Source organism: Octopus sinensis, linkage group LG17, assembly GCF_006345805.1.
Source record: "Octopus sinensis linkage group LG17, ASM634580v1, whole genome shotgun sequence".
NCBI classification, from domain to species: Eukaryota; Metazoa; Mollusca; class Cephalopoda; order Octopoda; family Octopodidae; genus Octopus; species Octopus sinensis.
This window is the reverse complement of record NC_043013.1, coordinates 16,949,167-16,975,466: the sequence shown is the minus strand read 5'-3', so window position 1 is coordinate 16,975,466 and position 26,300 is coordinate 16,949,167. Positions and strand designations below refer to the sequence as shown.

General features: G+C 35.8%; 1 protein-coding gene across 3 annotated transcripts in view; it reads left to right on the top strand.

Annotated features, from left to right (window-relative positions):
• The window catches only part of LOC115220875, a 187,274-nt gene extending 161,343 nt beyond the window's left edge, over positions 1-25,931 (top strand). For 2 of the 3 annotated variants that reach the window (XM_036510407.1, XM_029791059.2), the window contains 3 exons: positions 5,031-5,117; positions 14,675-14,704; positions 23,638-25,931. In XM_036510407.1, coding sequence (XP_036366300.1) covers positions 5,031-5,117; positions 14,675-14,704; positions 23,638-24,904 — 1,384 coding nt within the window. In that variant the 3' untranslated portion in view covers positions 24,905-25,931. The remainder of the gene's footprint in view (positions 1-5,030; positions 5,118-14,674; positions 14,705-23,637) is intronic. The other variant, XM_029791060.2, reaches the window with a different exon arrangement.
• The last annotated feature ends 369 nt before the right edge of the window (positions 25,932-26,300 follow it).

The following is a 26,300-nucleotide window of genomic DNA, read 5'->3' as shown; positions in this document are numbered from 1 at the left end:
AACCACAGAAAATCTGCCTCAACATATTCCATCTGATCAATGGAAAAGTGAATGCTAAATGATCTTGATGATAAATATGATATATATATAGACACAGAGAGACACACACACATACATACATACACACACACACACAGGTAACAACCATCCTTAGTACAAGTAAAATAAAAATTTAAATAACCATGTGGAGTTAATATATTCCATGTTGAATTTTTACTTTTCTCTACTCTTGACACCAGCTCTAAAATACGTTCTACTTGTCTAGGTTGTGTCCAACATTTCTTAGAATTTATTTTCTATCTTATTTTTAATGTTAATGCATCATTGAAGACTGTGTCTTTGGATTCACTTGTTGATTTACATTGTGTCCCACTTTGAACTTTTTGAGTACTAATCTACCTGTGACTGTTTCCTTTCTGTGATACAAACACATCCTTTTTAAATTATAACCATCATAATTCAAATAAAGCCAGTGACTTTGGTTTGTCTCAAGATTTCTGACCATTTTTGGTTGACAAGATTCATGTTGAAACATCAGGGATCACAAAATGCTGTGTGCCAATGAGACAAGTGTGTTTGAACACACTGATCTCATAAAAGAGTGAAGTTATTCTCCTAAGACATATACTACAGCGACCAGCATATTTTGTGTCTGAACCTGCCTAGACATGCTAAGAATAAATTTGCATATATTTGTACAATCATAGTTTTTATTTAAGAACTAGCAGTATCGCCCGGCGTTGCTCGGGTTGTAAGGGAAATAACTATATAAGCATTTTTAGAGAGTTATAGCCAAAAAATAGCAAAAAAATGCATTAAAAATTGAAAAAAAATTAAGGTAAATTTTTTTTTTAAATCGTTGACACATCGTAGATATTTTTAGAGAGTTACTTCCCTTATATAAAAGCGAAAAAAAATGCATTAAAATGGAAAAATATGATGGTAAATTTTTTTTAAATCGTAGACTCATCGTAGACGCGTGCTAATACCCAGAAGGGCTCGATATGAATCACGACTATAAGATACCCGCTTTTGGTTAAACTGCACCGCAAAATGTGGGAGTAGTTACGAATCTAAATCGAAGGGGACAGACACACAACTTCACTCTTATATAAAGATGGTTTTTTTTTTCAGTCATAGAGTTAGATTTATGAAGGTCTTCAGTAGAAAATCCTTCGAATTCTGACTCGCTGCTTGATATAATGAAATTCGTATCCATTTTTTGTCAGAATTACAAATTTTGAAAACACAATAGGAACAAATTTCGGAAAAAAATCTCCCATAATTCACGGAATTAAAATTACACTTCGATTTTTGTACAAAACTGTATTTGAAGTGTTTACGAAGTATAATACGTGTTTTCACGAATGTACTAAAGAGATTTACTCTGATATTCTCATTTAAATATGAATAGGTAAATTCGGGCGGTTTGGTAACGAAAGGGTTTATATAAGTGTCGTCTGTTTATACATAAACACTGTTTCATACTTTCAGTTTAGTCTTCCTCAAATCTCTCTGTTGCTAATTTACTCTCTTCCAAGAACATTTTCACTCACTCTTATCTGTTAGCTTCCCATACATTTTACTCATGTATCTATCAGCGTGATAGACAGAAACAAATATTACATCTAGTTTCACTTTATTGGTTGCACACTGTGTGTGTGCGTTTGCGTGTGGTGTAAACCAGACTAAGAAAAGCATTTGACACACACACCAGAATGTGAGTTTTCTGTAAATTTTGCTTAATTGGAGTTTAAATTTTAAAAACTGGACCTGGCATGACGCGATGCATTGTACTCTTAAAAATGCTAGGTAAATTGTAATTGAAGAAATCCTATATTGTAGATTTCTATAACTCCCAAAGGGAGGCAGATAAAATCTGCCTTTTATAATAAGAGATGCAAACACGGTTGTGGTTAAGAAGCTAATTTTGCAACAACTTGGTTTGGAGTTCAGTCCCACTGCATGGCACCTTTGGCAAATGTCTTCATTGGTCCAGGCCATCCTAAACTTCATGAGTGGATTTGGGAACTGGAAACTGAAAGAAGCCCATCACTTGTGTGTGTGTGTCTTTATGTCTCTTTGTTTTGACATTAGGCGCAAAATGTAAACAGCTGTTACAGAAGCAGCATTTCTTTCTTGCAATCTTCCATGAAAACCTGTCTGGTCATTGTGATGTCTGTAATTTGAAGGAGTGGCTGAAATATTTGCCTTATTGGGAAACAAGTGATGGTGACTGAAAGAGAACAAAGCTGTAGAAAATTGGTTACAATGAATTACATACTCTTGGTGGTTGAAATTTTTATACAAATAACCAAATCAACATCATAGACCATATTATGAGATTTCAATATATTGTCAGCATTAAAGTATTGTGTTTATATCAAACAGAATTATATATTGTAAAACAAGAATACAATCTTTTTTGGTCTTTTTACTTAGAAATATAGTCACAAAAAAGTTAACTGTTGATTGGTAGTGTTTATTCTACTGATAATTGTGAGCTTGTGTACACAGATAATTTATATTTCATTGAGATCAAACAATTTATTTTATTGATATATATTGCCATGGCAACCACTTGACTTAATGCCTGTAAGATTTTTCAATACCCTTTTTAATTCCATCACTTATTCAGAATTAGCAAGATTCATATGACCCAGTAATGACTATTATACAATGTGAATTACTCAAACAACAACAACAAGCAATATCATAAGATCTATTAAGAAATGGAAAAAATGAATTTGGTTAATCATAGGCTAATGGAGTCAAAAAAACTGCATCCATTCACTGCTTGATTCTGAAGTCATTTTTGCAATTTTTATTTACAATGAATATTTATTTATTTATTTAATGATACCGTTACTCAACTCACCCCTTACTTAGGTAAGGGTTGGTGACTGGGAGAGCCCCTAGCTAGAAAGTCTTCCTTTAAGTAACTTCTGCCTAAGGCATCACTAGCATGGGTAAACAGAAGTTAAGTAAATGAACAAATTAAAAATAAGATAAAAATGCACCAAAGTCTAAATTTTGGTAGTTTTTTTATTTCATTGAAATGGTAAGAATAACATTTAATTCTTTTGATACTGGTTTTTGGTAAATATCAACAACTGATTACTGTCATTTTAACTCATCTGGAAAATAGAAGTTTCAAGAACATCTTCATTCAGATCAAATCAAGTAAATGTTTAATTTCATGATTCATTTCACAATTTTTCAATTTTTTACTAAAATTGTGGGGAGAAAAAATTCTATAAAATTAGTCAAAATTTATTTTATTTGCATATGTAATTAACTGGTCAATTTTACATAGATTTGATGTTAAATGGTTTGATATTTTCAAAAGATATGCACTTAACTGAATTATGCAATTCAGTAGTATAGAATGTGTATGCTTGTGTATATGTATGTAAGTACATATGTATGTATGTGGAGAGAGAGAGAGAGAGGCATAGATGTGTGATTAAGAATTGCCTTCCTGCCATGTGATTTCAGATTCAGTCCCATGTCACGGCATCTTGTGCACGTTCTTCAACTGTAGCCTGTGACTGGCTGAATCCTTGTGAGTGGATTTTGTTGATGAAAACTGAAAGACGCCTGCTATCTGTGTGCATACATGCATGTGCGAGTGTGTGTGTGTGTGTGTGTGTATGCATGCACTGGAAACAGGCGAGGGTTCGCAACAGGAAGGCCATTCTGGCTGTAGAAAATCTGCCTCAGCAAATTCCATCTGACCCATGCAAGCTAAAGAAAGTGGATTTAAATGAGGATGACCATGATGGTCATAATGATTTTCATATGTGTGTGTGTTTATGTGAATGTTTGTGTGAGTGAGTTTGTATTTCTCTTGCCTATGTACTTCCTTGTTGGTTGTAAACAATGGCTTTGCTGACAGTGTTGTTTGTTTACCGTCCACCTTGAAAGCAGGGGCAGATTTCTTAACGCATTGCATGATCTTTGTAAACAAAAGGCCAGTTCATAGGGTATTGCTTTTTTCCAGTTCTTTGCATAAACATATCTAGGTTGTTTGTAATCCCCTAAATGGGAGATTATTGCCTTGCTTGGAAACAAGCGGATGTTGACAACAGGAAGGACACCTGGCCCTAGAAGACTCTGTCCTAATATACCCTCACCAGACCTAAGCGAGCATGATAAATTAGATGTTAATATGATGTCGGTAATGAAGGCAGCAAGCTGGCAGAATCATTAACATGCCAGGCAAAATGCTTATAAGTATTTCATCCATCTTTACATTCTGAGTTCAAATTCCACTGAGGTTGACTTTGCCTTTCATCCTTTCAGGAGTTTGATGAAATAAGTACCAGTTGTGTACTGGAGTCATTGTAATTGATTTACCCCTCACCTGGAATTGCTGGCCTTGTGCCAAAATTTGAAACAGTATGATGTTGGTGATGATGATGATGATGTATGTGTGTGTGTGTGTGTGAGTGTATTTGTGTGGTTATGACATTAAACTGCATCCTGTGGTCAGACTCCAGTTTGAAAGTTCTAGAGTTGTAAGGAGCATGGTATCACACCTTAGTTACCATTACTCCCAGGCCCATCCTGACCTACCAGGGTCTCATCTATGGGTTTAACAGATCTACTGGGAATAGAGAAGGCTCTTATTTTTTTTTGACAATGCCATGTGGAAGGCAGCTCTTCTTGAAAAAGATACTCTGACATAAAACTTGCTATCAAAACAGTCCCAGTCATCTTGCAATTGTAAGTTCTACTGGAGCCTACTGTGACAGCCAAGAGAGTTGTCATTTAAATTCAGTGATATACAGAGGTTCCACTGTAATTTTATTTCTTGATCCATTTTGCGTTTTATAAAATCTCATGGAAATGGTCGTCTGGTGACATGTAAAGTCATATCTGTGTACATGCAAGGGGGAAAGTAAATCAGAGCAATCAAGCTGAATGTGAAGTAATCATTGTGTGTGTATATGTGTGTGTATCAAACATCCTTCTTTTAAACTTACTCTTGCTTTCACTGTGTTTTTTTTTTGTCTTTTTCTTTCCAGTGGGATAGAATTAAATGGATTGTACAAGAAAATCACCAAGAAAATCTCAAGATTCTCAAAGAAAGCCAGGAAGCGTTTACAAAAATGGTAAATATTTCAAGTTGCTTTCTTCAAAATAAATAGTTTAAAGAATTTAATTTTTTGTCATTTAAAATTCCACTGCAATAACAATTACTAAGTACTGTTTATTTTCTTCAGAATTTTGAAATCTAATCTTTCTTTGAAATACCTTCTTTTTTACTTCTTTTTCTGGTAAGTAGGAGGAAAGAAACTGGATGCGGGCATTTTTGTTGTCTTATATATGGCAGAATAATCCAGGCTTTTGTCTCTGTTTTTCCCCTCAAATTACCATAAATGGGTTTTCCCTTCTATTGAAGAATTTTCACATTCTTGTTGAATTTTTTTTTTAATGATTTATCTTTTGTTCCTATTAATCCTTTTGTTATTCATAATTGTAAGCCCCACTTTTGAATGTTAGTCCTTCTTATCTTCTTATGTCCTAAATATCTTCAGTCCTTGTGGCCAAGAAAAGAAATTATAATTATTTGTTTATTATAAGGCAGTGAGCTAGCAGAATCATTAGCACAATGGAGCAAAGTGCTGGCAGAAACGTTAGCATGCCAGGCGAAATGCTTTGTTGGTATTTCGTCTGCTGCTACGTTCTGAGTTCAAATTCCGCCGAGGTCGACTTTGCCTTTCATCCTTTCGGGATCGATTAAATAAGTACCAGTTATGCACTGGGGTCGATATAATCGACTTAATCCGTTTGTCCTTATTTGTCCTCTCTGTGTTTAGCCCCTTGTGGGTAGTAAAGAAATAGGTATTTTGTCTGTTTCTACATTCTGGGTTTGAATTCTACTGAGGTCGACTTTGCCTTTCATCTTTTTAAAGATAATTTTATTCTTGTTGAGTTTTTTTTTAATGATTTATCTTTTGTTATTCCTAATTGTAAGCCCCACTTTTGAATGTTAATCCTTCTTATGTCCTAAATATCTTCAGTCCTTGTGGCCAAGAAAAAAATAAGAACAAAATAAGTACCAGTTGAGCACTGGGTTTGATGTCATCAATTTAACCCTTCCTCTCAAAAACTGCTGGCCCTGTGCCAAAATTTGAAAATATTATTAAAATAGTGAGCTGGCTGAATTGTTAACACAGGTAAAATGCTTAGTGCATTTCTTCTGGCTCTTTCCATTCTGAGTTCAAATTCTGCCAAGGATAACTTCGCCTTCCATCTTGTCAATGAAATATGTACCAGCTGACCACTGACATCAGGGTTATCAATTAGCTCCCTTCCCACAAATTTCAAATCTTGTGCCTGTAATAGAAAGGATTACCACTGTTACTAAGACACTGCTTTGGTAGAATCATTGGAGTAGCAGAGAAAATGCCTTACCACATTTGTTCCTGCTCTTTACATTCTGAGTTCAAATCCTGCTGACGTTAAGTACTGAAAATTGCTGGCTTTTTACCTATATCAGAACCCATTATTATTACTGAGAGTGAGAGAAAAACTATTTTGCAACACTTGTTCTGGCCCTTTGTGTTTTGTGTTCAAATCCTACCATTGGCCACCTTTGCTTTTTATCTTTTTTTGAATCAAAATAAAAGTTCCAGTCCATTGGTTTAATGGAATTAACTAATCTTCTCTGGTTTGATGAAATAAGTACCAATCAAGTACTGGGGTTGATGTAATTGACTTACACTCTCTCTCAAAATTTTGTGCCTTGCGCCTTTTGTAGAAAGAATTATTATTATCATTATTGATCTTGCAGGATCTTTAACATATCAGATAAAATGGTTAGTGTCATTTCTTCTGGCTCTTTATGTTCTGAGTTCAAGTTCCACTGAGGTCAATTTTGCCTTTTGGGGTTGATAAAATAAGTACCAACTGAGCACTGGTGTCAATGTGATGCCCCCCCCCTAATAACTGCTGACCTTGTTCCAGAATTAGAAATAATTATTTTCAATTTGTTGTATTCCTATCACTCTAAGTGTACCTCCCTCAACAATTATATATGTGATTTGTCTTATAATGTCATCCATCCTCTTTCCCCTATCCTTGTACTAATAGATGAAATTATATTATTTTTATTACAATAATTTTTTCCCAGGAATTATTTTAGATCTAAATTTACAAATTATTTTCACTTTTTAATTCATTTTCTTCCAAAAGTTAATTCTATATTTGGATTCTTTCTGATGGCATTTTATGTAGGTTGCTTTTATTGTCTTTGAGGCTTTACAAAAAATGAAGATATTTGTTGCAGTGTTCTTGTAAACCATATTTTTGTTGCCCTCATCCTGGACCCTTCCCAGGAAAAATAGATATCATCATCAGCATCATCATCATCATTATTATTATTTAAGAATTGTTGGCATGCCAAACGAAATGCTTAGCTGCATTCCAACCATCTGCATGTTCTGAGTTTGAATTGATTTTGCATTTCATTCTTTTGGGGTCTATGAAAGGAGTACCAGTTGACTAGACTCTCCTTCAAAATTTCAGACCTTGTGCCTATAGTAGAAAGGATTATTATTATTATTACGGAGATGTACTTGCATAGAAAGTGACCTGATCTGAGATCATGTGCTGGAACGAAAACAATTGCAGCATGGAAGGTGTTTATAAGCCATTTAAGAAACACGAAAGCCGTTAGATTCACTTCAACATTTAAATTTAATTTGTCAGTGAACAGGTCGCGGTCTCAAAGCGACGAAAATATTTTGACAAATTAAATTTAAATATTGAAGTGAATCTAACGGTTTTTGTGTGTTTCTTAAATAGCTTAGAAACACCTTCCATGCTGCAATTGTTTTCGTTATGATAATAATTGCTTTTGATTTAGGCACAAAGCCAGAAATTTTGAGGTAATGGGATTAGCTGATACTATCATGCCCAGTTTGACTGGTACTTTATTTTATCAACCCTGAAGGGATGAAAGGCAAAGTTGACCACCTGTTCACATACCGTTGACTTGATGGTGGGAGTGAGCTAATGTGTGGTATGATCTCTATGAAAACTGCTCTAATCTGGTCGGCCCCAAGGAAAGCTAAGCTAAGGGCACTAGATTCTTTGGAAGAAAGCAAGCAAATGTATATGAAAAAAAATGGAGAAATGACACACAATTACAAATACAATTGAGAGGACATTAACAAGTGTCTTTCGACTAGGGATGAATTAAATTAAGCTGGCGTGTGTGAAAGTGAAGCCTTCTGGCAGGAACATAGATAAAAGTCATGGGAAGAAATATGAGAGATGCTACACCAATGGTAGATGAACCAAGAAAACATATATATATATATATATATATATATATATACACACACACACACATACATACATACACGCATAGTAATTTTGTTGGTGAGTGAAGTGAGTTTTGTTTATGCACTTGAAAGGTCAGTAAATGAAAATGCAAGATTAAAACTGGTGCTGCCTAATTTGAGCTTTCTGTAGAGATAAGATAACACATCGATCTCTTAAAGTACAAAACTGCTATTTTTTCTTTTTCTTTTTTGTTTCTTTTATTTCCTTTCTGATATTCTTTTTGGTTAAAATTATAGATTTCAACAGTTTTTAAATAGAATACTTGTTGGTTACTTGTGTTGCTGGAATGAAGGTGTAATATATATATATAGTGTGTGTGTATGTCTGTCTATATGTTCTGTGAGTGTGAAATAGGAAGAAGCAAATATGTGTGTCTTGCATTTGTGTCTGTCTGTCTGTCTTCAGCTGTGGACTGGTTGCTGCTTTCATCATCATCTTAATCTTCACTGATGTCTTCATCACCATTACTGCTGTTGATGTTGTTCAACCTCAAGTGTACTCTGAACAAACAAACCTATTATCAAAGACATTCCAGCCATGACCAACTTAAATTATTTATTTCTTTACTGCCCACAAGGGGCTAAACACAGAGGGGACAAACAAGGACATACAAATGGATTAAGTTGATTTTATTGACCCCAGTGCGTAACTGGTACTTGTTTAATCGACTTCGAAAGGATGAAAGACAAAGTCGACATCGGTGGAATTTGAACTCAGAACGTAGCGGCAGCTGAAATACCACTAAGCATTTCAACCATCGTGCTAACGTTTCTGCCAGATCAACGCCTTGACCAACTTAAATTATTGTCAAAGCTTACTTTATTTGACACCTCCTTCCTCACATGTTTCGGACAGAAGGGTGTGGTAGGAGTCAGGATTTATTTGGTTACTATTTCTCAACAAGTCATCATGTTCATGGTTTGAACTTGGTGCCAGTGGTAGAATATGAACCAATGACCCTTTTATCTAATAGATTAACACCTTATATATGCATATTGTATTTTGTAAACAACAATGTCATTGGTTACGGATTCCCAATAAACCAATTGTTGCTTCACTGCATTTTTGAGGGCAGGAGTAACAAGGGAGCATCTATGCAACTTGGGCAGAGCAAACACCTCATGTGACATCTTGCTGATGTATATCATCATTTTAATGTTCACTCCTCTATGCTTGCGTAGGTTGGGAAGAATTTGTTGAGGCAGTTTTTCTACGGCCGGATGCCTTTCCTGTTGTCAAACCCCACCTGTTTATTTCTTCATTGTCAGACATGTTTCTGCAGAATATTTTAAATGAAGGACACTGCTTGTATAAGGGTGGATATCAAATCAATGTGATACACACATGCGTGTGTGTGTGTGTGTGTATCATTATCATCATCATTTAATGTCTGTTTTCCATGCTGGCATGGGTTAGATGGTTTGTCTGGTGCTGGAGAGGTGTACCAGGCTCCATATATGAGGGGCTTCTTTTCAGTTTCTGTCTACCAAATCCACTCACAAAGCTTTGGTCAGCCTGGGGCTATAGCAGAAAACACTTGCCTAAGTTACTGCACAATGGAAATAAGCCTATAATTATGTGGTTGGGCAACACGTTTCCTAACTCTGTAGCCATCCTATGTATTTTGACATAGTCTACCTAGGACTACTTTGCCTAATGTTTCTTACGGATTTTGAAGGTGATATGGTGTCATTTGACTGGTTATTTAACCCCTCAGATGAGCTTTAAGGAGACCTGTGTTTCATCTTTTACTTGTTTCAGTCACTAGTCCGCGGCCATGCTGGGGCACCACATTGAAGAAACTTTAGTTGAACGAATTGGCCCCAATACCTTTTTTTTTCTTTCAAATGTGGTATTTATTCCATTGGTCTTTTTGGCTGAACCACTAAGTTACAGAGATGTAAACAAACCAACACTGGTTTTCAAGTGGTGGTGGGGAGAAATACAGACAGACACACACACACTATATATATATATATATGTATGATGGGCTTCTTTCAGTTTCTGTCTTCCAAATCTGCTCATATGGCTTTGGTTGGTCAGAGGCCCATAGCAGAAGATACTTGGTCAAGTTGCCATGCAGTGGGACTGAACCTGGAACTATGTAGTTGGGAAGCAAGTTTCTTATCACACAGTCATTCATGTGCCTACACTTATGATGAGGAAAAATAGAAAAAAAGAAATGTTCCAGCTTTGATCTTGCCGCTTATTTTCAGACAGCCTGTCTAGGAGTGCATTATCTAATGTTTGCCAGGAATTTTTTAAGATGGTAAGATGTGGTTTAAGGAGTCTTTGGCTACTACTTCTGGCAGGTAAAATGACCATGTACATGCTTTTACAGTTGTAATGTGTTGAAGGAATTTCTGAAGAGTTTTTTTGCCATATCTGCCTCAAATGATGCCAGCCACTAACTAAAATATTCTCAGAACATTGTCCTTTGGGAAACAGCATTTACATTCCTGACCTCGTAAATTCTTTATTTTTGATTCCATATGAACCAAAACTCATTAGTTTTATGGCTATCTGTATGTGTGAAGATGCGTGTGTGTGCATGTAGATATGTTTCTATGTGTATAAGTGTGTGAGAAGATATGTGTGTCTGTATGTAAATATATGTGGCTTCTTGTGTGAATGATTGCTTTATTATGCATGTGTATGTATGTATGTGTATATATATATATATTTGTAGTTGTGTGTGTGTGTGTGTATTATGTAGTGTGTGTTTTATACAAGTCTGTATGGATGTATGTATGAGTATGTATTCAGTTGTAGATATATGTATGTGTGTGTGTGAATATATGTGATTTTGCATATATGCATAGCTAGGTATTTGAATGTATGTATGAAAATATGTATGTAAATATGTGTTTGTGTGTATAGATATATGTAAATATACATGTATGTATCTGTGTTATGTGTGTGTATGTATACATAGTATGTGTGTGTGTGTATATATATATACACACACACACACATGATGGGCTTCTTCCTGTTTCCATCTATCAAATCACCTCACAAGGCTGTGGTCAGCTTTGGGCTATAGTAGAAACCTGTCCTGGGTGCCACACAGTAGGGCTGAACCCAAAACCACATGGTAGTGAAGCAAATCGCTTAACTACACAGCCACAGACAGACACATGCATGCATACACACACATGCACACACGTTTATATGATTGCCCGGCATATGACAGATACCTGGTTCAAAACAATTGACAAAAAAAGCTGGTGGAGCCATGGAATAAACAACTGGAAAAGGAAAGCATTTTGAATGGAGTTGGAATGGAGTAGCAGTTCAGTATTGTAACCAGAGGCTGAATAAACCTCATCTCTATCACACAAACATTATATCTGTTGGTGTGAATAGTTATGGGAAGAATTTTCTTTCAGTGAAATTCCATTGTATGACGGAAGCACTGCAGCAGACACCTATAAATAACTATAGAAATAGTTCCGTAAAAAGTGGGGAAAAAATAGTCAAAACACTACTCTCTCTCTCTCTCTCTTCCTTTGTCTGTCTGTCTGTCTATCTATCTATCTCTGTTTGCCTTTCTTTGTCTGACTCTCTCTCTCTCTCTCTCTTCCTTTGTCTGTCTGTCTTTCTCTCTCTCCTATCACTCTCCTGCTCTCTCCATTTCTCAACTCACTTTTCCGCTTTTTCTTTCTCTCTCTCCTATCCCATTCCCCTTCCCTCTTTCTCTTCATCTCTTTCCTCTGTCTCTGCTCCCCCCTCCTCTCAATACTTTTTTCAGTCTCTTTCTCTCTATACTCCTCTTCTACTTTTTCTTTCTCTCAATTTCTTTTCCCTTCATCTCTCTCTCTCTCTCTTATTTCTTAGTGACACTTTCAGCAATGGAAACAAATCCGTTCATTCAGTCAGTTGTTATTCATGTTACTACTGTTGTTGTTCTTGTTATTGATGTTCCTGCTGGTCAAAGCCATTTAGCCATGACCATCCCAGCTTATGACAATCCTGTCTGCAGTGAAACCAGGACTGTATTCTCCAATGTAGGTTTTTCTAAAACAGAGGGAGATTTCTTTACTATTTCTAGCTGATTAAATGACCACATAGTAACTCTTTCATTGGTCCATTGCTATTACTGGTAATAGTTTTCTGTTGTTACCTTTTGTTCTGCATTTGTCCCCCACCACCACTTGACAACTGATGTTGGTGTGTTTACATTCCCATAACTTTGCAGTTTGGTAAAAGAGACCAATAGAATAAGTACCTGTCTTAAAAAAGGAATAAGTATCTGAGTCGATTATTCAACTAAAAGTTCTTCAGGCTGGTGCTCCAGCATGGCTGCAATTAAATGACTGAAACAAGTCGAAAATAAGAGAGAATGCAAAATTACCCTGCAGGTTGTGACAGTCAATAAGATTTTAAAACTTTCCCTTTCTGTGCAGCTTGGTACCAAATAATCCATGACTTGGTGGTTGGGAACCCCTGCTGCAGGGTATATAAATATGAGTATAGTTGGTGAATTGGCAGGGTGGTTAGAGCATCGGATGATGGGATGTCTCACACTGGCCTCTCGCATGTCCTCTACGATGTCACTCTAAAACTAAGCTATCACATCATTGAAATTTTGAAGCTATGAGATGATGCATGATTAATTCAAAACTATGCGAATCAATAAGAGTAATCTGAATGTTAAAGGGTTAATCAAGCAATTGATCAGTTAACTGGGCTAAATGATTAACCAAATGGCTAATAAAAATAAAGAAGTGAAATCGAACCTGCGTGTGTGTGTGCACGCACTTTTATTATTGACATAATGACCCTCCCAAAATACAACAAAATCTGTTTTGACACATGAGTTCACCTCAAGAATCTTGCAAACCAAATACAAAACTCAAAAACTTAATCCATCATCCAGTTGAATACCACCTCTTGGCACCTTCAGTACCTTTAGTGGAGTCTGCTCAGTTGTAAGCATTCAGTCTACATTTGTGGTCTGAGGATATTTCCTCCTCCTCCACCACCACCACCACCATCACCACCTCCTCCTCGTTCCCCAAAAGAGTTACAGGCATGTGTAGTCGTTTGTGTTGTAGTATGTGGTTTTTGGTGTGGTATGATGTGGTATGCAATAATGTGGTTTAGTATGTTGTGGTGCAGTTTGACGTATATGTTGTAGTACAGTGTTAGTGTGATGTGTATGAGTGTTGTGTTGTATTATGTGGTGTAGTATTGTTTCTTTTTAAAGACAGTAGGGAAGTTTGTAGGGAATTTGCCTACTATTTCTGGCAGCTCAGCAACCATGCAGAGGCTCTGATTTTGGCTCATGGTGAAACTTTATTAGTTTCACCATGAGCCAATGGTGAAGAAGATAATAATGGTGGTGTGGTAATGATGATGTTGGGGAGGGTGAACAAGGTAATGATGGCAACCATATTAGTTGATGGTAGTGAAGATGATGATGATGGTGGTTTAGAATCAGTTTGTTGTACAATTTTGCAGCAATTGACGTTAGAGATATACCCCTGTAGTTGGTGACGAGGGATAAGTCGCCTTTTTTGGATATTGGGATGATTTGAGATTGGTGCCAAATCTTTCGAGCTATAAAAGTGGAAAGTGTGTGATTGCAAAGACTGAGCAAAAGTACGTGAAATCTATCATCATTCCAAATTATAACTGGGATGTTGTCAGGACCAAATGCTTTCAAGGCTTTCAGTTGTTTAGTGGCCGCTGTTAGTTCAAATATGGTAAAAGGGGAGGTGTTGATGTCCAGCGTATCTGATATAGGCACACTTGGAAGGTGGTGATGATGATAAAATTGATGATGATGTTAACATTGATAATAAAGGTTATGCTCCAACAGTTCTTTGAAACTGTAAATTTTGAAAAATTCAACAAAGCTAAAACAATCCAATGTCCCACCCAGCAACTGGACATTGGCCATATCAATCTTAGCAAGTTTGTTGGGGAGATGGGGAGCTGTGAGGAGGTCAGTCAAGAAGACACAGCCTTATTCCACTTTAAAAGAATATATGTATATATATAAAAAAAAAATGTTGAAAAAATATATAAAATAAACATTTTTTTTGTCCTCTTCACTTGCTCATCCTCAACCTTGTTTATTTTGTTGTTTTTTTTTTTGTTTTTGAGAGGCAAAGAAAAGAAAGAAAAGCAAATGTTAAAAAAAAGGCAACAAATATATATTCCTTGCTCCTTACATTCAGTTTTCTGTTATAACAGGGAAAATATCTGAGGGTTCATGATCCCTATTTCAGAAACTCCATGAAGAAGCCTAAATTTTATTTTGTATTCTTTGTATTTTTTTTTCCTTATTTCTCTTTCTCTCTCAAATCAGGAAAGCAGGAGAGAAAACAAAACGAAAGAGGTAAGGTAGTTGTTGTGAGTGTATACATATACCATATATACACATGTATAGATATATACACACATATATATAATATTATATATCATACATATCATATTAGATATATATTATATATTTGTATTATATAATATATGAGATAATATATACTATATAATATATATTATATATGCTATGCTGTATATCTCTTCAGCTTGTTCATGATCTGTGCATCATGGGAAGCCTTATTACAGTGAAAATATTATTATTGTATTCAATAAACTCTGTGAAAGTCTCTTATTCACCTGACTATTCTCAAGCAATGAAACTCTTCTCTATTTTTTTTTTTTTGTGAAAAAATGTAATCAAAGTTGACATTAACTGTGCTGCACTTTCATGGAATTACCAATCTCCCTTTATTATTTATCATCATCATTATTATTATTATTATAATTATTATTTTATTTACTGTTGTTGTTATTATTATTATTATTATTATTATTATTATGTTACGGTGGTAAGCTGCCAGAAACATTAGCACACTGGACAAAATGCTTAGTGGCATTTTGTCCCTCTTTCTGTTCTGGGTTCAAATTCCATTGGGGTCAACATTGCTTTTCATCCTTTCAGGGTTGATAAAATTAAGCACGAAGTTAAGCACTAAGGTCAATGTAATTGACTTAGTCCCTCCCCCAAAATTGCTGGCCTTGTGCCAAAATTTGAAACTATTATTATTATTATTATTATTAAAAAAAATCATCATCGTTATTATTATTGCTTGTGAATTGGTAGATCATCAGACAAAATATTTTGTGGTATTTAGTTATGGCTCATTACATCCTAAGTTCAAATCCTGTCAAGGTCAATAAAATAAAGTACCAATCAACTCCTGGGGGTTGATTATATGAATTATCCCTTTCCCTCAAAACTGCAAGCCATGTGCCAAAATTATTATTATTAATTATTAATGATTATTAATAAAGCAGTGAGCTGGTAGAATTGTTAGCATGCTGGGTGAAATGCTTAGTATTTCACCCATCACTATGTTCTGAATTTAAATTCTGGCAAAGTTGATTTTGTCTTTCATCCTTTTGTGGGTCAATAAATTAAGTACTGGGGTGATTGACTAGTTCCCCCTTCAAAATTTCAGGCCTTGTGCCTTTAGTAGAAAGGATTATCATTAAAGGTGGAGAACTGGCAGAATCATTAGCATGCCAGGCAAAATGCTTAGCAGCATTTCATCCGTCCTTATGATCTGAGTTCAAATTCTGCTGGGGTTGACTTCGCCTTTCATCCTTTCCAGGTCGAAAAAAGTGAAGTCTGGCAGACACACAATGTAAAAGTGCACCCTTAATGCAGATCTGAAGTAGTGCCGCTCTAATGTCTAAAACTGTGAATACTCTGCAAATTTTCACTTTGAACCTTCACATAAACTAACAATGAAAGCAGAATAGTACAGAAACAATCGTAACTGATCATTAAAGATGTGTTAAAGATTTTTTTCTTCTTCCTATTTGGGTTACACACACAGAAATTTAACATACAAAATAAGTAGAATGCAGACAACACACACATGGAAACACTTATCTCGTCAGTTGTTGACTGAAGGTCAAGGCTATTTCAACACATCAACATATTTAAGTCTGTCTGTCTAACAAAAAGAATGAGCTTGTATGGATGGCTAAGACAACCAAAACATGCTTATATGTTGTGCAAATGTTTTAATACCATTGAATTCTTTCAAATTTATACTTCTGGGAAAAGCAAAAATATTTAAACATTTTTGCAACTGTCAGGTATTCAATGATATGTAATAAATTTTTATTCATCTTTCTCTTCCTTGCATTGAATCACTGTTTTGTGTCTTAGCTCTCTTAGATGAAATTCATACATACATACATACATACTTACGTATATAGATTGATTAATTGATTATTGATTCATCCATTGGTTGGTTGAATGAACAGAATGGAAAACAATAACTCCAAAGTACTCAATAGTAAAAGTAGAATAAATAAATAAAATAATCATTTCTACTCTAGGCACTAGGCCCAAAATTTTGTGAGAGGGGGCCAGTTGATTAGATCGACCCCAGTATTAAACTGGTTCTTAATTTATCAATCCTGAAAGGATGAAAGGCCAAGCCGACCTTGGCAGAATTTGAACTCAGAATGTAAAGACAGATAAAATACTGCTAAGCATTTCACCTGGCATGCTAACGTTTCTGACACCTCGTCAAAAAACATTTGAGCGAGGTCATTGCCAGTGCCACTGGACTGGCTCCTGTGCTGGTGGCACATAAAAAACACCACTTGAGCATGGCCGTTGCTAGTACCACCTGACTGGCCCTCGTGCCAGTAGCACGTAAAAGCACCCACTACACTCTCGGAGTGGTTGGCGTTAGGAAGGGCATCCAGCTGTAGAAACTCTGCCAGATCAGACTGGGGCTTGGTGCAGCCATCTGGTTCACCAGACCCCAGTCAAATCGTCCAAGCCATGCCAGCATGGAAAGCAGACGTTAAACGATGATGATGATAATGATGAGATAATGTTATCTAACATAGGTAGAATAGAACACATTTTGAAAGATAGTATAGTTAATGACATAACCCCAGTACTTGATTGGTACTTTATTTTATTGAACCTTGAAAGAAAAACAGCATCAACATCAGTCTGGGCAAAATTTGAACTCAGAACAGAAAGGGCTGTGCCTAATCACTGAAAGACATTTTTTTTCTTCTTGCGCTGTATTGATTTTGCTAGTTCTCTGCAAAATATGAACATATAGCTGATGGCACATGCACACATACAGAGAAAAATCATTGGTGAAATCTAACATTTTCTCTCTTGTATTTAGAAATCACTCCAGCATGGCCAAAACCATGGTGCAGTGGAACCAGATAAAAAGGTGTCTTATTCCTCAACGTGTCCGTGACACAGTACTGTACAAGACTGAATGTTAACTAAGAGAACCATTTAATGAATTATTAAAACTTGTACTGTATGGTGTTCCATAATGACACCATGGTCAAAGAATTATTTATCTGAATTAGAATTCTGAAGTAAAGAGTAGTGATGCTCTCATTCATTGGCCACAGACTTGGTGGATAGCTTCAGATGTGTAATATATATGCACACATACATATACATATATACATATATATATATATATATATATATATATATAATATATATATATATATGCATGTTCATGTCGAACGATGAGAATGAGTGCTCAACACTGCATTAATGGATAAAATTTCTTTATTTGTGTATTAAGGCTACCATTGGTTTCATGTTAAGATATTTTAACATGAAACCAATGGTAGCCTTTATACACAAATAAAGAAGTATATAAACATGTGCGCGTGCACACACACACACATATGCAAACACACACACACATAAATACAGGTTTATCAAATACTATACAACATAGATCATTTATGGAAACTATCTCTGCCTCTAAAAGATGTATCATAATTACCAAATGGCAATTGAAACCTGCTCCACTTAAAAGGGGAGATAATCTCAAGTTTCAAGAATGCTCTAAAGTTAACATACCATTAAGGAAAAGGTCAGGTTTATTGCCTGGAGATTAGAGAACAGTTGTAGATATGTGTTTCTGGCTCAACAGCCATCATCAGTATGGTAATTTGTTACGAAAAAAACAAGACGAAGACAGGTGGTGTACAAAACAAACAGATGTATTAGTATAACGCTCAGGAATAGAAAAAGTCTTTTACATTTCAAGCCTACACTCTTCTACAGAAAGGGACACAGAAAAAAAATGTGTATAGTGGCTAACGATCTATCATGGCAACTGACATAGATATACACATGCACGCGTGTGCACACACACATATACACACACGGTTGATGCTAGTGCTAGTGGCATGTAAAAAGCACCATTCAAATGTGACTGATGCCAGTGCCACCTAACTGGCACCTGTGCCGGTGGTACATAAAAGAACAATTCGAGTGTGGTCGATGCCAATGCTGCCTGACTGTCTCCTATGCCAGTGGCATGTAAAAAGCACCCACTACACTCTGAGTGGTTGCCATTAGGAAGGGCATCCAGCTGCAGAAACCTTGCCAAATCAGATTGGAGCCTGTTGCAGCCTCCTGTCTTGTCAGTCCTCAGTCAAACCGTCCAACCCATGCCAGCATGGAAAGTGGACATTAAATGACAACGATGTTGATGATGATATATAAGCTAAGCAGACTGAAATTTGAAGGAAGGAAGGAGAAAAAGTTCAAACAACCTTAAACTAATGATCTAAATACATTAACATTTTTGTTTCATAGTTATCTTAGCATATAATGAAATTAAATCCTTTAAATTTTTCTTTTATTTTCTTTATTTTTTCCCCCCTTTTTTATTTTCCTTGATTGGTGGGTTGGGGTATAAAAAAATGAAAAAGGTGAGATTGGTTCTTCACTTACTATGTTGACCATTATTCTTCCAGTTGACCCATATTTGATGTCTTTGTTATTGTTACCATCTGTGTTTCTTTGCAGACAGTTCACATCACCAATAACCCTTCTCTCGCAATATCTGATGTTGTTGTCAGCATGTCAAACAGATTAATACTAGTAGTTTCACCATTTTAGAAGAAAAACTGTTTTTTAATGAATTTACAATTCACTTGCATGAACTTTCCTTTACCACACCTCTCTCTCTCTCTTTCTTTCCCTATCTCTCTCTCTCTAGTTAAAACTTCCTTTTGACATTCAGTCTCTCTCTTTTTTCCTTGGCCTCTCTTTTTCTCTCTTTATATTTCTTTCATTCTATCTTTCTCTCTTTCCCCTTCTCTCTACCCTATGGCAATTTCTTTCGCTCTCACTAAACCATTATTTTCCACTTTTCTCTATCTCATATACTGTCCCTCATCTCTCTCTCTCTCTCTCTCAAACTCTCCTCATCTCTTCAAACATTATCCAATTGTATTCATTGTACCATGTATATATTAAAACTGACATTTGGTCTTGTTATTGATCTAGCCCTGATCTTTCCCCCCTTATGGTTGAGGTGTGTATTGGTAGCACAAGTTTAATCCCTTTTATACCAATCTGTCCAACCCAACTCTGGTTCAATGAAACGAACTTTCTGCTTTAAAGTAATCTAAAAGACCTTCCACCAAAATTTCATGTTAATTTATGTTCTAAACACTGACTTAATAAAATGTTGTTTTATTAAACTCCTCATTATTTTCAAAGTAAATTGAAACAGAGGCAGTGTATTTCAGCAGGAATATGGTAATAGAAGGGTTAACATGCTACCATCCACTCCTGGGTGGGATGTGCCCAGAGGTTGGATGGTTGGCCTAACACATTGTTCTGTTTAAAATCTACATCATCTTTGGGTGTCATTAGTGTGGTGGTAGTCCAAACATGCCACCCAGCTAAATACACAGCACCACCACTATCACCCACTTCTTGGTATTTTAAGCAGAGTTCCCTTTATAGCAAGACTGACTCTATCCCCACCAAGTTCTCTCCCAGTCCATATATTTCCTGAAGACATTGATCTTCAGCTATTCAGATTGACCATTTATGGCATCAGTCTCACCAGTCTTGGACAATAACCTACAAATATGGTCAGTGTCATCTCTCTTCCTTTAATTAACTAATAAAGTATGTTGGTGTGTGGCTTTGCGATTAGGATGTTTGGCTTTTGTCCATGTATATGGGTCATGTTCAATTCATGGAATGGGCAGCTTGTTGAGTCCTTGACAAAAGTACTTCTTTCGTCATTGTTCCAGTCTACTCAATTGGAAATGTGCACTAGCCAAGTGTTGGTGCTGCTTTCCCTCCCACCAGTTGCCACATTTTCAATGTTTTGCTGGGACAAAAGTGGTGAAGTGGAGGGGACGGTGTTCCTAGTTTGCTTATGACTACACAGGCACTTAAAACAATTAGCAAAAGCATGGTATCTGTTATTAAGCCATATTCGCTTGCCAGTGATGGCTACAGAGTAGTGTACTACATATATATATATATATATATACACACACACATTTACATGTGTATATATGTGTGTACATATATATAATATATAGATAAATAATTTATCCAGTAATCACGGGTGAGTTTATGTAATTGCTCTGTACAAAAATACACTATATAACTGTGTTTTATCTTTTCTTCATCAGGACGCTAATTACTAATTATTCTAATTTAACATGTCCCTATTGTTCCTTGTTTCATCCTTAATTATAAAATCTGATGTGGATTCTCCAAGTTGGTAGAACAAATTATTATTATTTGATTTATATAATTAAATTTTTGTGTTTGATTTACTGCGAAAATAGTTAAATTTTCCAGACTAATAAACCTTCTCAATCAGGTCTCTGTTTTCTGTTGGCTCATTCAGTGGCCATCTTCAAGGATACTATTCGTGTGTGTGTGTGTGTGTGTGTGTGTGTGTGTGTGTGTGTGTGTGGTAGATATAAAATGCGTGCAAGTAAAATGAGGACAATTATAATGTAAGGAGATAAGCAGTGAATATATGAATATATAACATGAGGTGCAAGAATGTGTTGAAAAATAAAACAAAACTAACAATCATGAATTTATGTTGTTATTTGATATTCCTTTGTTCGTTTATATTATTCATAGTCACCCACTCTCAATTATTTCTGTTAGCTTATTTTTATTTAAATTATATATATATAAGTGCATATACATAGATACACACACACATGTACAAGCGTGTTGGAGAATTTTTGTGTATATTTATTTTTATATAAAGTTATATAAACACATTTTTATAACGTTCACATTTTTGTATATTCATTGATCCAAAATAATAAATAAATATTATTAATAATATCAGTGTTTGAAATTAAATACTAGAAATATTTATTAAAAAACGGCCCACAAACTTTACTTCCCCAAAATACAGAGGTTAAATTTTCTAAATAGTAATTAAATAACATCAAGAGCAATTAACCTCTTGTGAGAAAACTGCTGACCAACTAATTTTTCCACCTACCTCCATCCTTTTGTGGACTTTAAAAGCACAAGTTAAACAAATTTCTACACTAACACCACCATGATCTAATGTTGACATTCTTAAATAGATGCACTTAATCACAGTCTAACATGCTTTTCTGAACTCTGAATTATAGCTCCACCTCCTCAAAACAAACAGGTTAAATCTTTTAAAAGCCCCAACAATCAAGAAAGAAATCTGCTAACCAACTAACTTTTCCACCTACTTACATTCTTTTGCAAACCCTTAAAAAAACTCCATGACTTAAAACCTGATACACATAAATAAAACACATTATTAAAAAGTTTTATATGCCAAACTGAACTCTGAATTATAACCTTCACATTCTTAAAACAAACAGGTTAAATCTCCCATTTGTATGCAAATAAAAACAACTAAGTTTCTTTGTGAACTGCATCTTAAGATGACACACCTAGATGTACTTGATTACAAAGTCTGCACGCATGAGTCAATTCTGAACAATAACATAACTCTGAATTTAATCCATAAAAATCTCCCTCATAACCTATCTTATAATTTAATAATCATTCAGCAGAACTCCATATACTCCACAAATTTTAAACTTAACGGAGATTAATTAAAATGAAGATGAACTCAAATGTACTCAGTCTACTGAGAGTAAACCAGTTCAAAACTTTGAAGTCACTGTCAACACTTCTTGTTAAATATGTATTCTACAATAAGTATTGAGTAATCCTTTAGTTTACTGTAGAATTGTTTCTATTATAACTCAACATAAAAACAAGCATTAAAATACACATACATATGGAAATTGTAGTTGTTATACCTGTGCCGGTGGCATGTAACAAGCACCATCCAAACGTAGCCAATGCCAGCGCCGCCTTGACTGGCTTCTGTGCTGATGGCACGTAAAAAGCACCAACCGATCGTGGCTGCTGCCAGCCTCCTCTGGCACCTGTGCTGGTGGCATGTAAAAAGAACCCACTACACTCACGGAGTGGTTGGAGTTAGGAAGGGCATTCAGCTGTAGAAACACTGTCAGATCAGACTGGACCCCAGTCGAACTGTCCAATCCGTACTAGCATGGAAAACAGACGTTAAACGATGATGATGATGATACATGTATGCACACACACACGCACGCAAATACACATACACACACACACATATGAAGTTAAAATGTAGTAACACAGTGAGATTTTAGAACTAGCTACATTGCTCATTACGAGACCAGCGGCTTTCTGCCGCTTCTCTGTTTATATATTGTCAGTAGGGATGATTGAGTGCCATCTCTAGCAGGCAGGTGTCTAGTACCAATGAAGGGTAAAGATCCAGAAACCATAGTCTACTGGTTTTGCCAAGCTGGAGGGGAGTGATTCTCTCCCTTACAATATATCAGACACAGGTTGTGTGTTGTTAAGCAGCTGGAAAAGATGTTTTCCTGGGGTTAAAATGTAGTAACATAGTTCTTTATAGAATAGTCATGTTATAATGGCAAAAAAATGTTACTGTATATATATATATATGTTTAATTTTAATGAGCAGAAGTTATACTATAACTTCTACCGATTAAAAAAATATATATATATACTCATGTTTTGAGTTTTATTTTTCTGTTTGTATTACCAAATATATATATATATATACACACACACACACACACACACACACTCACTCACACATATAAACATACATGCACATTTATAGGATTGTAATTTTGTGTGTGTGTGTGTGTGTGCATGTGTTAAAACTATTAAAAATAGAGCATCTGAATTTTAAGATAGAGATTTGTTTATATATATAGGAATATGACAGAGAAAGATGAATTGGAGAATGATTTAATGATAATATTGGAATGAGAAATATGAAAGAGGTGATTAAAAGTTCGAAAATTTTAAATTATTTGAAACATTTTATTTCTTTGTTGTTTTGTTTCTTTCAATTCTCTATTTTTCCTCTTTTTTTTTTTCTTTTTTAGGCGTGGAACAACAGCTTTCGTAGTGTCTTGGATCCTCATCTATATCATAATTCAGACTTGTAAACTGTTATCCTCAACTGATTATTTGGTGTGCCTGGCGAAGCTAAATCGAACGTTAATCCGCCCTCATAATGTCCACAGTTGGCAGTCAATCCATGACCGACGGAGAGATGTACTGCTGTATTCGGCTCACTACCGGCCCCTGGGAGACAGTCGTGCTGTTCACATCCTGGCTGTTGGCACAGGAATTCCTCAGGAACTTATTTGTCTACTTTGGTATGCTGACTCTTTCTTTCCAGATGTGATAAAAGCAACCACTTTGAACCATGATGTTGATGAAGTAAAGAAAGGGCGAATAGTCGAGCAGTTTTTCTTCACTTGTGCATGTAACTCAACCCAACCACCAATTTATGTGTCCTTGACGGGTCCACGATGTTCAGTGCCGACAACTTTCCTTCAGGTACAGGTGCCACAAAAAGAGGAACCTGTGAAAGAATTTGGTATCTGCATGTCGAGTACGAATGTCAATGTCCATCCATATCACATCATAGAATGGATGGAAGCTCATCAGATGTTTGGCATCGACGAGATAACACTGTATTATCACACCTTTTCCAGCAACATGTCACGGGTGTTAAACCAATATCAGAAAGATGGCTTTGTTAGGCTTAATTATGTGTCAGTTCCCAGACGATATGGATTCTGGTCAGACTTTAAAATCATATCTTCTTTATCGCTCAATGACTGTATGTGGAAAAATATGTATCGATATCACTACATCTTCATTCTGTTAAACTTTGACGAGATTGTCATACCACGTATACACAACAACTATAGCGCGTTACTCGACTATGTCGATCGAACTGAAGGGCTTGTGGTGCCAGCCACATCATACCTTTTCCAAAATACTGTTTTCAATCTTTGCGCTGCTGATACAAAAGATCCTGCATTTTCAAACTTTCTCCGCTACTTGAAGCGAGATCCTCCTAGCGAGGAAATGCGAGATTTCCGTTCTCTCGTCAATCCCAGATACTGTCTTTCATTGTTTACGCATTATTGTCATTCATTTGTCTCGGTGGAAGCAATGCCATGGACAGTGAAAGTCCATCAGCACGTTGCTCTCACGCATCACTATCATAATGTCAACAAAAAAAAAGTCAACTGTGATAACATGAAGAAGAATTTGGCTGTGGACAGAACGGTGGATCGCTTCCGCAAACCTCTCAGTAAACGGTGTGAAAATCGAATAATGCAGCACAAGCTTTAATAACTAATTGATCTTCCCACCTCATAAATGCCATCAGATAACAGATCAAAACAAATGATCAGCACTTAGTTCTGTAAGCAAATTAGAGGGTGGTCAGTTGGCAGAGATGGTAGAGTGTTGGACAAATGTTATTGCAACATTTAAGTTTCCTTTCCCTACGTTCTCAGCTCAAATATTGATGAAGGTCAACTTTGCCTTTTGTCTCTTCACTGGGGTTTAGGGATTGATAAAATAAATACCCAATATAAATTATATTTGGGTCAGCACAGTCAAATATACTACCCAACTGTTGTTCAACATCAAACATTGGCCCTTGTGCTTAAATAAGAACTGCATTAAGAGGTTGTGTCATGAACTCCGGTGTCTGTCTGTCTGTCTTTCTGTCAGCAAGGCTTTGCCTTCACTTTATCCCATTGATAACCAGGAAGTTTGAACCAAATATTTATACTGCAGTTATAAATATCAAGATTGGTTACTGAAAGAGCTTCTAGATGGTCATTTGGCTCACTAGAAGAAATAAACTCCCTCAGACTACAACAATGCCCAAATAGTCTTAAAAATTGCTATGATCTAGTGACACATTGTTTAAAGTAGTCCTAGATATTCAATGCCAAAGGAAACACAATTTTGTGAGGCTGGGATACTCTTTTATCAGAGAAACATCTCAGCTTAATCAGGGCTAACCATCAGCAACAATGGGAAAGAGAGAGACAGCAAGACTGAGACATCATATGACACAATTTTGGCAGAAATAAATACAGTCATAAAAAAAAAAATATTGACATTTTATTTATTCTGAATTATCAGAATTTTATATTCCAAGGAAAAGATTTTCACTTATCTTTTTCTGATCATTATTACTGCTTTCATCATCATCATCGTCATCATCATCACTGTCATGGTGGCAGAGTATTGTGATCTTAATTATGTTCTGTGCCACCAAGGTCAACTTTGCTCCTCCTTTCATCCTTCCGGTGTCAAAAAAAAAAAGAATAAAATAAGTACCAGTGAAAGGGTATGAATTAATCATCTATCTCCCACCCCGTCTCCCTTAACAGTTGATGACTCCACCCCAATGTTTGAAATCATTAATATTATCAATAAGTGTACCATAACCAATGGAGTAATTCTGAGGTGTAGTTACTGCTAATTGTAGATAAGGTATTCAGCTATGGATGTTGACATTCTGTGTTCAAATCCGACTGAGGTCAACTTTGCCTTTAATCATTCCAAGGTCAGTAAAGTAGTTAGACACTGGGCTCAATATCATCAACTGGTTACTCCCCACCCAAATTTGTGGCCTTGTGCCTCTGTCAGAAATTATTAAGTAAGGTGGAAAGCTGGCAAAATCAGTAACATGCTGGGCAAAATGCTTAGCGGCTTTTTGTCTGTCTTT